The sequence below is a fragment of the Oenanthe melanoleuca genome, chromosome 9, assembly GCF_029582105.1.
Source record: "Oenanthe melanoleuca isolate GR-GAL-2019-014 chromosome 9, OMel1.0, whole genome shotgun sequence".
Lineage (NCBI taxonomy): Eukaryota > Metazoa > Chordata > Aves > Passeriformes > Muscicapidae > Oenanthe > Oenanthe melanoleuca.
In genome coordinates, this window is record NC_079343.1 from 11,620,302 (window position 1) to 11,633,656 (window position 13,355).

The window sequence follows — 13,355 nt, forward strand, 5'->3', positions numbered from 1 at the left end:
GAATTTCTGGTATCTCATTAACAGATGGTAAATAAAGCACAAAATATTTTTTAAAATAATAGTATTAAGTTAGTTCCCCAAGAATAGTGCTGATGAATCAAAAATGCACCTCCAGCAATTCCATATACAAGGAACTTTAGCACTAGAAGCTAATTTAACTAATTAAGCTAATTAAGGAATAATAAACACTCTAAAGACTTTCAGAACAGCCTGGACTGTCATTCCAAATTTGCACAATTATTCCAACATCAAAGAGAATCCAGGTACACAGCAGCAATGGCATTTACCTTTTCTTTTGCTTTTTGACTGGCCAGAAGCAACCAATACATTTAAAATACTGAACAAAAGGACTCTTCAGCAGGACTAGGATGCAATTGGCAAGGACTTCTTCCCATAGCTGGATCCCAAGAACCATTCTGTGCATGTGGTTGTGTGCTGGGGTGAGAAATTGCAACTTATCCATTGCTTGGACATTTGAATAAAATATTTAAATTATTTAAATAAAGCTATAAATGCTATGAAATTAACCTGCTGTCTAATGTGTCTGGTTTTGAAGTAAAACTGTGTATGTTTACACATAACACTTGTTCTGTTCACTCTGTGCCTCAAAACAAACAGACTCACAATCTGTGAAAACCATGGACTAAACGAGGAGCAAAGAGGGCTGGAGAAACTGAGAAGTAACTAACCAGTTTTTCCTTGCCTCAGGTCACACTCCTGCACAAAGCAATTACTTAAGGATTATTAAACAGAAGCAGGTACAGACAGTTTTATTTCCTGCCACCCCTACACTTCCACTGGTGAACATGCAAGCCTTAAGTTTCAAAACAACCCAAACAAGAAAATTAGGTCATGCTCAGGAGCAGTCATATTTGACAGCACATTCATCACCAGATGTGGTGGGCTGACCTCAGCTGGCTGCCAGGTGCCCACCAAGCCACCCTATGCCTCCCCTTCCCAGAGGGACAGGGGGGTAAGACACAATACACCTTGTAGGTTAAGATAAGGCAGTTTATTAAAACAAAAGCAAACATTTGTGTGTGTACAAACCAAGAGTAAAAAAAAATATAGAAAAAATTTATTTTGTACTTTCCAATGCCCAGCCACTTCCTGGGAATTAGGGCTTCAGCATGGAAGTGATTGCTTGGCAGGGCAAGCACTGTAAAAAATGAATGCAGTGCCTTCCTCCTCCTTTTCTTGTCTTTCACACTCGAGCTGATGTCATTTGGCATGGAATATTCCTTTGGCCTGTTTGTGCCACCTGGCCTGGCTGTGTCCCCTCCCAGGACCTTTCCCCCCCAGCCTTGCCCACCCCCAAAGTGGGGATGCTGGAGATGCAGCTCTGCTGCTGGGCCAGCACTGCTCATCTGCAGCCAAAGCCCTGCTGAGTTACCAGCTCCCAGAGCAAAGCACAGCTCTGTGAGCACTGCTGGGGAATGAGCTCCAGCTCAGACAGACCCAGTATACCAGAGTAATAAAATTCTACACTGATTTCAGATAGCTCTGTTCAAGTGCATTACTTTGCTCTGAATGTACATATTTGATGTGTGTGATAGGAAGATGGAGACAACAGAATGTGAACACCAAGGCAAAACTACCGAAGAATACCCAGGAAAATATCAGTGTCTCCTTATTAGGCTTAGGTTATTATTATTATTGAATATAGAAGTATTCTTCTTCTTTGGGAATCAAAGCATTATTATAGTAGTTATAAATAACTACTATAATTAATTACTTTAAAATTACAGAGTTCTTTGAAAAGAAAAAAAGGTTGATATATACTTCTCTAAATCATATTATTGATCTGTAGAGATTAAGAGTCCTTTTTTGAATACTACAAATTATTTCACCAGATTAGAAAAAAATAATTAAAAAAAACATAAAGCTTTTAGATTATAGAAATGTAACTATAACATGTACATTTCTCATATTCTTCCTGGAGCTCTGCAATTCGTTGGAAAGTTGGGAGATCCATGTTCTTCTTCCTTCCATAGAGAACATTTAGATTTCACTCCCAAACTCCTGCTCACAGATCCTTAATTACCATTATTCTCAAAAAACATGAAGTCCTAAAGGGATAAAAAAAGCAAACAAAACAAATAATTCTTAAATGTGGTTCTTAGTTCTGAGATCCCCTGTACACCTTCCTCTAGGAAACCTGAAAGGGTGAGAAGGAGGTGGGGCACATTTGCCATGCCCTCACCACCTGGGTCTCCCAGAATGGGACATCCACAGAGACAGGAAGATGGGGAAAGACCAACATGGGAACTTTTAATTTTTCACTAGGCAAAGCTATACTTCCTTTACTCAGATTTCCACCCTGACTTTGTTCAACCTGGCTGATTCCCTCTCATTTTACCTCAGACTGGAGTCCACCACAATAATGCTGTCTTTAGGTTACTGATGGGGACCCCATTTCTGTGCCTGGAAGCCCAGGTTGCTCACACTCACTGACACTGCACTTGATGCACTTGGTAGCACAGGAACACACACAGCTGAACAAAACCTTGCTGTGCACAGGGCAATCAGAGGTTGGTGAGACCTTTCCAAATTCAAGGTGCTTCACATGCCCCTTTCCTGCCCTCAGCAGCCCAGCCAGCACAGAAGCAGTGCGTGTTCTGTATTGGTATTTGATGCAGAACTGTCCTGTTAGGTGAAACAGGAGCATGTCCACCAGTGGGCTGCTCAGCTTTGGATGGGTCTCTTGGCTACTGCTAACCTGTATTTCTCTGGTTTCACCATCCATAAACTTGCTTTCCTTTGCTAATGAGTCTGAGTTTTCAGTCCCACCAAATATGAAACTCTTCTTAAATACAACTAGCACTTCATGTAGTCTAGGACAAGCTTATTGTCTAAAATAATTCTGTGTTGCCTTTTGTGGTCAGTTTTACACACAGAAGTTCACAAGCTCTTTCCCACTTGAAGGAGCTCAAAAGTGGTTCCTTTACCATCACAATTTAAACATGGGGGTGAAAAGGTTGGTTTGTGTTCATGTACTAGTGAATGACAGACTTACAATAAGGAAGCAGGCACCAATCATGACAGCTTTCATTTTCACATCAAGGTCCATTGGAAATGAGATTCCAAAGGTATCTGTATCTGTAAAAGCTTCCTGCACAAAACCAGTCCACTTCTTAGAAATCCTCCCAACAGCACAAGTCTCATCCACAGACTTCACCTGTAGTTTAACATAACATTTAAAAAAGCATCATTACACCTGTGATTCATAATATTCCCAAATCCATTTTGGAATAGATCCATTTAAAAGCTTCAGACTGTTACCTCAAGTAACACAGTTATTGAATGGAAGGGTTTGTACCAAAAGGCAATCAGACTATCAGAAAGTTGGTCTATAGAATTAGAGCCATGAATTTGATTCTGGATCTGTCTGGGAAGTTCAATTCCTTGATGGTGCTGGGATGCAGCAACCACATGCACACACTCTGCTGGAAGTGGTGTCTTTTAGCCAAGACAGTGAATTAGTTTCTCCTGCCATGCATTAGGAGCTGCTCAAGTGAAAATTAAACAAATTACATTCTTCTGTTCAAAAGGAGACATTAGCCCTCTGGCAACACTGCATTTTCTAAAGTTAGATCCAGCCTTCTGGGTCATGTGAAAGACTAGTTTCAAAAAAAAAAGATAAAAATTTGCCGCAGTAAATATTTGCAACATCATTTTAAACATTAAACTGTAGCCTCATATGTCTTTTACTTAATGTCCACAAAAAACAACGTTGCATTAATCAATATTATATTAAAAGGAAAGTTGTAACTCTTCAGTCATTCAACTCCATATTTCAGGTCTAAATTATCTTAACTTACTAGCTCATTGCATGATTATTAGATGATTAAATAAGTGGTTGAAGGAAGTAATTTTAATAAATACTTGATACAGCTGACTATATTTTTCTTCAAGCCTGACATAACAGATTCAAAAAAATTTTGCTGCTAAATATTTTAATTAAGTGATTTGTGTGCAGCCACAGGGAATTCCCAGTGATCACTGATGAGTGGCTTTAACACATCATTTCTGGAAGTTTGTCTGGTTTGTCTAGAGTAATTTAGGAATCTAGACAAGTTCTTTGATTATATCAGCATTAAAAGATGGTGTAGCAATTACTTTATATTACTACAGTTAATATATACTTAAATATATACTATAGTTAATTTGATAGGTCAAGCAACAAACTAATATCAAACTACTATTTAAAACAGATACATGCAAGCAGTTTTTACATTGCATACCTCAAAATTAACATCCTGACAACACCGGCACACAATACATGGGCCAATAATTTTCAGAATATCTGTTCTTTTCTCATCTTGAATGGTAAACTTTGGCAGGCAGGCATGCCAGTTCTGGACAACATAACCAACTGTTGTTCCTGGAGGTGCCTGGACTTCCAGCTTCAGAGGGAAGAGAAAACATCCACATGAGTGAGCGTGCTTCCATTTGCTAATGAGACAAAACCCACACCATGAGAAACAACATATGTTTCCACAACAATCTGGCCTTACAAAGCATTTTTCTGTGAGTGTTTTCAGAAGACCACTCAGATTGCAGACCTCTTACTCAGTTTTTGCCTTCAAGAAAAGAGTAAGAGACTCCTCAGGCTCTGGAGCACACAAACTATGCATCTACAATATAAAGACCAAAGTCCAGTGAAAGAAAGGTACTGAATATTCCAAAAACATTCAGTGAAGGCATTAAAGGCTGCAGGTACTACAAATGCCTCAGCAGGAGCTCTGAGTAGGTTAGATTTAGAGTTTCACAAGTTGGGCCATTCCAGAATTATGTTAATATTAAAAAAACTCATGACCCCTGTGTTGAATGTCGCTCTAGCTTTCAGAGCTGTGAAATGGAAATTCCAGCTGTTACTTTATGAAAGGCTTGCCTTTCTCTTCCATTCCAAGTCCATCCCCAGTGCAGATTCGAGCACCAGCCACAAGTTCAGTCACCACAATCAGCACTGGCCATGAGTCCAAGTGCTGCAGCACACTTGCTTCTCCCCAGACCAAGAACCCCAGGCACAAATCCCGCAGATCTCTAACCGGCAATCCCTGACCCATTTCCCTCCTGTGCCGATCCAAGACGAGCTGGCACCGCCCGGGAGAGGCAGGAGAGGCACCCACCTCCTGCAGGCAGCAGGGGCAGCAGCAGGAGGAGCAGCGCAGGGGCCTGTGCAGCGCTATCACCTCCCGGCCCAGGTTGTCGATGACCCGCAGCGCGAAGGGCCGAGCGGAGCCACAGAAATTCCTGCTGAGGCAGTCAGTGTCCTCTGCTGCAAAGTACACCCTCTGCCCCACTGCGTTCCTCAGCTCGTATTTGTTGCTCGTTTCAAAGCCAGTCACAACTGGAAAATGGGAAAAAACAGCTAAATTCCTTAGGAGTGTGTGTCAGAAGTCCCTGCTGAGTCTGCAGCTGCTCCTTGGGAAGGCAAGCCTTGCTCAAGCCTGTCAGAGGCAGCTTTGGCCAAGGAAAATGACAGGAAAGGACCCTCAAGGAGCAAAGGCTCATGGAGAAGTTCAGAGGGAAGAAGTCACCGTGAACAAGGACATGGGGAGAGAAACAGAGATTGCCATCTGTCCCCAGTGCCCCCTCCAGCCACAGGCACCTGCTGCCTGAACAGGCACCACCATTACCAATAACACAGCAGGGAAGGTTCTCAGGGGAGAATTGAATGGACAAAAACTAAAGAGAGGTGTGAATTTGGGGGTGAAGCCTGAAAAGAGCACAAATACATTTAGAATAAGAAAGAAAAAAAAAAAAAAAAAAACAAAACAACCCTCTCAATGAAGATTTACAGCAGCACACATCAAAAGCAACAAGAGCCAGGACAGAATTTTAAAGTAATTTCTATAACAAATGAAAGCAGTCTTTTAAATTTAAGAAAAAACCAGAAAGAAAAATGCAGCAGCAACATTAAGGGCCAGCTGGGATGTATGGTCCATTTTATTCCTTCTATCTCAAAGGCACTGATAATACAACTTGGATATTCTTGAAGCACAGAATGAGGGGAGCAGAAGGAAAGCCATTCAGTTTGCTAAAACAGCAGGATTGCCTGTAAATGGGATCAAAGCCACATCCCAGTACATGGAATTAGGTGGGATAGGACAGGACAGAAAACAAGATCTTAAAGTAAGGAAGAGAGGAAAGTAGAAATCATTGTTAACAAGTAACATTGGAAATGTGTGACTTCATCTACAACTAGCTATATATCAACTATAGCATCTATAACTAAGATTATTCAGTTACATTCCTGTGCATCTTTTGAGATCTAGAACCTGCTGAAAATCTCTTTCCTCCTATTTTCTTCTTCCTTTCTTCCAATTCTTCAGGACTCCTGCAGGAATTGAGATAGGTAATAAAGAAAGGCAAAGGTGGTAACTACCATAAAAGCATAGAGTCAAAAAAAGCCTAAACTTTACTGTTCTTGGAATTATTAGTTTAAAATATTTTGTACTTACTCTCAAGAAGCTCAAGTTGCTGTTGAATTAATATCTGGTCAATCTGTTCATGGTTGAAAAATGAAACAAAATAAACAGTTAACAAGTTGCAACTAAGAAAATCTACCATTTTAAGAACCTCAGGTGTTTCATTTTAGAATAAAAAGGTATGGATCAGTGCAGTGTGTAGAGGCAGATTGCCTCCCAGCTGAGCTATGGAAACAGCTCTCTCCAGAGCACTGGACTGATCCCAAACTGGCTACAGGCACTCAGGGCTGACACACCTCTGCTCCTTTCAGGACTCAGAGCTCTGACATCACGTCCCAGAGACTCCGGGCAGACAAAAGCAGGAAATGGGGATATTCTAGAGCAGAAGCTCAGCTACTGATCAGCTCTAAGGAAAATTCAGGGTAAAATCAGCCTCTCCTCACCAGTGCTGGTTTCTTTGCTTTTTCTTTTTTTTTTTAGCACTTTGCAAAACTGGCAACAGTACATCAGTATTAATCTTTCCAGTGCTGAGATGAACTGTATTTTACAGTACAAAGACATATTCAGCAATGTGGAAACAATTCTTATTTTGCTATTAACATTCTCTGTGCTGTGAAGTCTGACTGGCAGCTCTATTAACAATATTAAGAGGTGTGAAGAAAGCATAATGTAGAAAATTAAGTGTTTCTAATGTGCTAGAGCTGCCCATATTATAGGTATTTATTTTACACACCTTTCCAAAGGACATAACATCTCCCAAACTTTAGAAATGGGAAGGATGAATGGCAGCCCTGTGTCCCTCAGCCTTTAGCACCCACCTTGGCAGGAAGGCACTCCATGAACAAGAGCTATATCTCTAACAGGCATCTCTGCATTCTGATATTACAAAAGGCTTTGCTTAGAAGCCCACAAGCAGCAACCCACTCAGCTGCACATAGCCAGATGCTTTATTTAGCTATTTCATGATGCAGGCTGCTTCCCAGAGCAGAATGCCTCATGTCTGGGGAAGGAGGAAGGGTGCAGGTACCTGTGTGAGGTACTCCAGTCCAGGAGGGCAGTTGGGAATAGAAGGAGGAATAGGCATCCAGATTGCCCCATTCATGTTGGGCTGGTTCTGGACAGGTGGAACACCAAATCCACCTGGGAATCCCATGGGCTGTGCCTGGAATCCATAGTTCCCTGCACCTGTGACATTTGGCATGATAGGAGAGATATGGTTATGAAAGCTAAATGTTGGAAAAGAATTGCCCCATCCATCTTCAAAAGAGTAATTTATTCACTGTTTGGAACTATGCAGATCCTTATACCTCACATATTTTAGTTTTGAATACAATAACTCTCCTGCAGGGAGTTACACTGCTGTGGGAGATTCTGATGCCTCACACAAAACCAAACAAAATAAATCTAAAAATTGCATCATTGTTGAATACAGAAGAAGTTTCATTCATTCACATAGAAACAGTCAAATAAAAAAGCAGAAATAAATAAATGAAGGTTTTTATAAGTAGAGAAGAAAGAATACTTTAAATTACACAAAAAGCATTGGCATTTACATGCTGCCTGTTGAGCAAATGAGGAATTTTAAGACAAGGTTTTCCTGGAACTATATCTTCTATTTTTGTGAAAAGAAATGTCCTTATAGCAAAGTTCATCTACAGTTTTCAAACCAGATAACTCTCAGACCTTCAGCCCACACCAGCTCAGCACCAAATTTCACACTGCATTGCAACCCATGGACCAGTGCACGTGAAAGATCAGGCTGTGGCCACAAGCAGGCCAGAACCTCAGGTGATGTAAACAGTGGCTCAAAACTCATAGGTGGCCACATCACCCACCCCAAAGCAGAATCCTCCCTTTGGGAACTGAAAATCACTTTTATGTCTGAGCACAGGCTATGCACACCATCTACCTGCTGCTACTGTGGGCAAGTGTGTGCACATACAGTTACTGAAAAGAGCAATGCTCCTGCCACCCCCATGGCACAAGCACTGAGTGCTTGCTCCCTGCTACAGCCAAGTGCACTTAGAGACCTCAGAGTGCCTTGTCCCAGGATGCACAAGCTTTAACAGTACAGTAACTTAGGCCAAACATTTTGCTTTTTACCTCTGACTTGTGCTCTGAGCCTGATTGTTAGATATTTATTGTGATTGGTTCTTCAGAAAGAAATCATTGCCAGAATGAGAGAAGCTGTTCAGGAGTGCTGCATTTTGAAGTGGAGCAGAAAATGAGACAGAAGAGGAGAGGAGCAAGTAAGGGAAAGTGTAAGTAAAACCAACTGCAAAGTACAGCAACAGAGTGTGAAACAGGAACTGAACACATGCAGAACTGCAAGAGGAAAGCAACTCTTTTTTCATTTCTATATTTCTAGAGAAAAATAAAGTTAAGTACTGAAGTAACATGATAATTTAAAAATATATTCTCAGTAAAAACCTACTGCACATTCATTGCAATCAGTAACACCTGGTGAGCCTCCCTAGCAAACTCCCCACAATGACCACTGAGAACACCTGATGTTTTTATCTCCTACCACTGTTGGTACTGCTCAGCACACACTAACATGTAGAACCACAAAGGAAAGAAATCACTTCTGGGCAAAACAGAAATTAAAAGAAACTCTATAGAATCAACAGCAGAAGAGTAAATTGGAGATGATCTCCCTTGCACAACCCCATATTCCCCATGCTTGCTTCCCAGCAGTCTCACTGGTCTGTAACCAAGCCACCCACCTTGGTAAGCCCCAGGGACCTGCTGAGGGGGGCCATAGGGCATTCCAGGTGCTGTGGCAGGTTGAGGTCCTGGAAAAATGGAAAATATGCTGAGTATGGATAATTTCCTCCTACCCTGGGTGAAAGATCCCCAGCACTGACTCCTTTTCCAGAGCACACACAGCACAAAATCTAGGCAGCTGTTTTCTGTATAGCAAAAATATACATCAAGATCATATTTATGGACAACGTGTGCATCAATAAAACTTAATGGAGTTCTGGTCCCTAAAGACAGAAGAAAGACAGGTACTGCACAGGATGCCATGAAGATGTCACAGAATCACAGAATTGTTTCACTGGGAAGGGACCTCCTGAGATCACCTAATGCAAGCCCTGCTCAAGCAGTCAGATCTGTCTGCAGCAAAGATGTTTTTGTTCATTGATATTTAGAAAGGGGCTTGAATTCAAAGCATTGCCAGGAACTGGCAGGCTGCCCTCCAGTACAGAACATGGCAGTGAGCCATTTCCCTCTGTGTAAAACCCTGCTTCTTCAAGTTCAGACTATACTAATGCCTCCTCAGGTTAAAACATTCATCCATATTTCATATCATTAGAAGGTAAGCTAATAGCTAAGCTAATATGGCTTGAATGTTCTGTCTTTGATGTTGGTAAAAGTTGACATTTTGGTTATATTTTACTCACCTTGCATTGTTGTAGATCTGCTTGTAGTTGTTCTGCAAAAGAACATTTTTGTCTCATGATTTTTTAAATATATAATTTCACACAAGAGCAACTCAGAATTCTCTATTATTGATAAAAGATATTTGCTTCTCTAAACTGTATGGGAAAGTGAAATTAAAAATACAAGCAAAAATAAATAAATATCTCAGCTTCCTTCTAAGCTATGTCTCCACTATTACATAAGTCTGAGTTTCCTATGCCTGCAGTCATGCTTTGAGGATCCTGAAATCATCCTCAACTCAGAAAAGCATTGGGATGTGCAAGACTTCCCTGTGCAGCCATTCAGAAACATCCTGTAATTCCTATGAACAATTTACTGCAGTAATTTAAGGGCAGCTGGTTCAGTGTATTGATGTTGATCACAAAACCTGCTCAGAGAAACCTTGGAGCAGCCATGCTGCCACCTACTCAGTTCTTTAACCTGTTCCACATCCCTAGTGGTAGTAATAAACATCACATATCCAGTACTTGCCTCCACAGGATAACAAAGGGTGGTTGCCAAGAGGAATAAAAAAAAGAACCTAAAAAAACAGCCAAACAATATAGCCCACACAAAAAAAACCCCAAACAAACAAAGAAACAAAACAAAAAAACCCCCCACAACCTAACCCAAAACAAAACAAAACAAAACAAAACAATAATAAAATAAAACCACTAAAAGCACACACAAAAAATCCCCAAAACTAAAACACACAAAAAAAATCCCCACTTACTGATAACCTTGAGAGTTATTTCTTTCTCTGGGGTAATGAGTGAAGCAAGACAACAGCAGCAAAGGCTATTACAAACAGATCCAAAACACTCAGGAGGTCCAAACGTGGAACTGTAAAAAAGAATGGTACAGGCACCCCTTTCTAATAGGTCTGAAAGCTTTAAAATAAAAAATAAACCTAGTTGTTCTTTAAAAATAATCCAGTTCAAAATAAACTACCAATATATTTTTTCTGTCTGATTATCCTTGCTGCTTCAGTTCAATGAAGATGTACGAGGCTGAGAAATGAAACCGAAAGCAATTCCTCCCTGTTTTTACTTCCTGAATAAAAGATCTCCCAGGGTGATGCCTGACTCTTCTGGAATGTTGTGGACCCAGCTCACTCTCCAAATCCTAGAGAACATCCTATTTCAGAGCAGCTGCTTCAGTTTCTTGTAAAATATTCCTTTTTAAATACACTTTTTCTTCTACTTTACTAGCTCTACTAATAAAACCACTGTCCGGTTACACTCCCTTTAACTGGGTTGGTTAATAGGGTAGATTGGAATGTAGTATGAATTGTATGAATGCAGGAATATCACAAATCATAGAATAATTATTTAAACTAGCAAAAGATCAGTTTATATTGTGAGATGTGCCAGCTACATGAACTTCAGTGAAATACTGAGAATTACAACTAAACCCTTTGGTAAAGGGAGAGTAGAGACAGAATCACATGATTTATTTAAAAGAAAGGCTTTGTAGTCGTCCAGAATCTTTCATTGTCCCTACAACCACACACACAAGCCGCTGCACAATCTAGGATTTAGAAAAGGTTGATATGCTCTACAGTAGAAAGCAATTAAGTATTTTATAAAGCTCAACTCTGATTTTATCCCAAGATAGTCACATTTTTATGAATGTCCAAGTTCCTTTTCAGTCACTTTCTCGTTTTCAGAACTACATAACACAGCTACACATCCCTTAGCCTGACACATGTCACTAGATATGCTGCAAGTCATTCAGACATAACTACATTAACTACATGGCTTCTGCTCTTTATCAGAAAAACAGAATACCATAATGATAAGCATTTCTTATCCAGTAGGACACATAGTTTAATTTCTTATCCAGCTCACTAGAACGCTGCAAAGAGTATGTTAATGTAAACTCCCAAGCACAAACATGCTTTGTACCATATAAACAACAAGCCAGGCTATTTCCAAGATTTCCAAGTTGTAATATTCGAGAAACAGGAAGCCAAACAGCCAGGAGGCATGCATAGTTCACCTTTTGTGCTTTTTTTTTTTTGCATTATATTAGACTGCTCAGTCCCTGGATTTTAACCTTGACCACTGGAGAAACAGTCTGCTTAAAAATCATCTAGTGGATCTAATAAAATTTAGATTAATCTCTGCTTCAGAATTATTTCTGTCCAATGTTAACAAAATATTAGTCAGAGGAGGAATTAATATTATTTTTTGTTGTGATGCAGTAGGGTACCCTCTCCCCTTACACTGACTTTTCTCCTGAGACCTGGGGGCAGCACACCTGCCCTCAGGGCGGGTCTGCAATCTGTTACTCCGCTGAAGGGATGCGCCCGAAATTAACCCGACCCACCAGGCACAGAGCGAGCGGCGTTCTCCCCGTCAGGCCCTGCTGAGCATCATCATCCCCGCTGACCATCCCCAATCCCTGCTGAGCATCATCATCCCCGCTGACCATCCCCAATCCCTGCTGAGCACCCCCATCCTCGCTGACCATCCCGAATCCCCGCTGAGCACCCCCATCCTCGCTGAGCATCGTCACCCCCTTGAGCATCGCCATCTCCTCTGACCATCCCCGCTGAGCATCGCCATCCCCTCTGACCATCCCCACCCCTGCTGACCATCCCCATCCCCTCTGACCATCCCCAATTCCGGCTGAGCATCATCATCCCCGTTGACCATCCCCAATCCCTGCTGAGCACCCCCATCCTCGCTGACCATCCCCAATCCCCGCTGACCATCCCCACCCCTGCTGACCATCCCCAATCCCCGCTGAGCATCCCCATCCCCTCTGACCATCCCCAATCCTGCTGAGCATCATCATCCCCGCTGACATCCCCATCCCCGTGAGCACAGCCCCGCACACCTGACTGAGCGGCTGGAAGCGAGTGCAGCGATCCCTCCCCGGTTGTCCCGGTTGTCCCGGTGTATTCCGGCTGTCCCGGGTGTCCCGGCTGTCCCGGTGTGTCCCGGTTGTCCCGGTGTGTCCCGGCTGTCCCGGTGTGTCCCGGTCCCTCCCCTCGCTGCGGGGCGGGGAGCCAGCGCAGGGCAGGGCAGGGCTCCGGGCAGGAAACTGCTGCCAGCCCTGCCAAGAAACGCCGACATTTCTGCAGCCTTGCTCTCCGTGACATTTGCTTTTTCCTTTTCTATCAGCATCAATGCCCATTCAGTCCTTTTAAAATTAATTAATTAATTGATTGATTGATTAATTTCTGCCTTTTAGTCAGAGGACATCAGGTTACATACAGGTGACAACGCCAAGTTCTGTGTCCACCCTGAAAGGAGAACAAATGTATTTGGAACAATTTTACCTTGCTTATAAGGCAGGACCTCAGGAGGAAAAATATATTTATGTGGACTTCATGGTTACAGGAACAAGAACGTACAATGCTGAATTGTTTGGGAAACAAAGGACTTGGAGTGAGTTGGGTCCCGCCCTGATGAACAGCTCTGGTGAATCCATCTTCTGCACCCCTTTCTGTGCATTCATGTACGTCAGACTGGAGCTGCTGGTGTC

The 13,355-nt window shown here is 41.9% G+C and overlaps 1 protein-coding gene across 4 annotated transcripts; it reads right to left on the reverse strand.

Annotated features, from left to right (window-relative positions):
• Positions 1 to 997: 997 nt before the first annotated feature.
• On the reverse strand, positions 998 to 12,923 carry LOC130256921 (phospholipid scramblase 1-like). Of its 4 annotated transcripts, none has more exons than XM_056499081.1 (11): positions 12,705 to 12,923; positions 10,594 to 10,703; positions 9,842 to 9,873; positions 9,161 to 9,229; positions 7,462 to 7,619; positions 6,468 to 6,510; positions 5,133 to 5,353; positions 4,245 to 4,406; positions 3,017 to 3,178; positions 1,537 to 2,069; positions 998 to 1,340 (listed from the first exon to the last, which is right to left on the reverse strand). In XM_056499081.1, exons 3-10 carry the CDS (start codon positions 9,846 to 9,848, stop codon positions 2,037 to 2,039), a joined length of 855 nt encoding a protein of 284 aa, XP_056355056.1. In that variant the 5' UTR covers positions 9,849 to 9,873; positions 10,594 to 10,703; positions 12,705 to 12,923; the 3' UTR covers positions 998 to 1,340; positions 1,537 to 2,036. The 4 variants fall into 4 exon arrangements, with proteins under 4 accessions (XP_056355056.1, XP_056355055.1, XP_056355057.1 ...); XM_056499080.1 differs by lacking the exon at positions 12,705 to 12,923 and adding an exon at positions 10,812 to 10,914; XM_056499082.1 differs by lacking the exons at positions 9,161 to 9,229; positions 12,705 to 12,923 and adding an exon at positions 10,812 to 10,898.
• Positions 12,924 to 13,355: the final 432 nt, after the last annotated feature.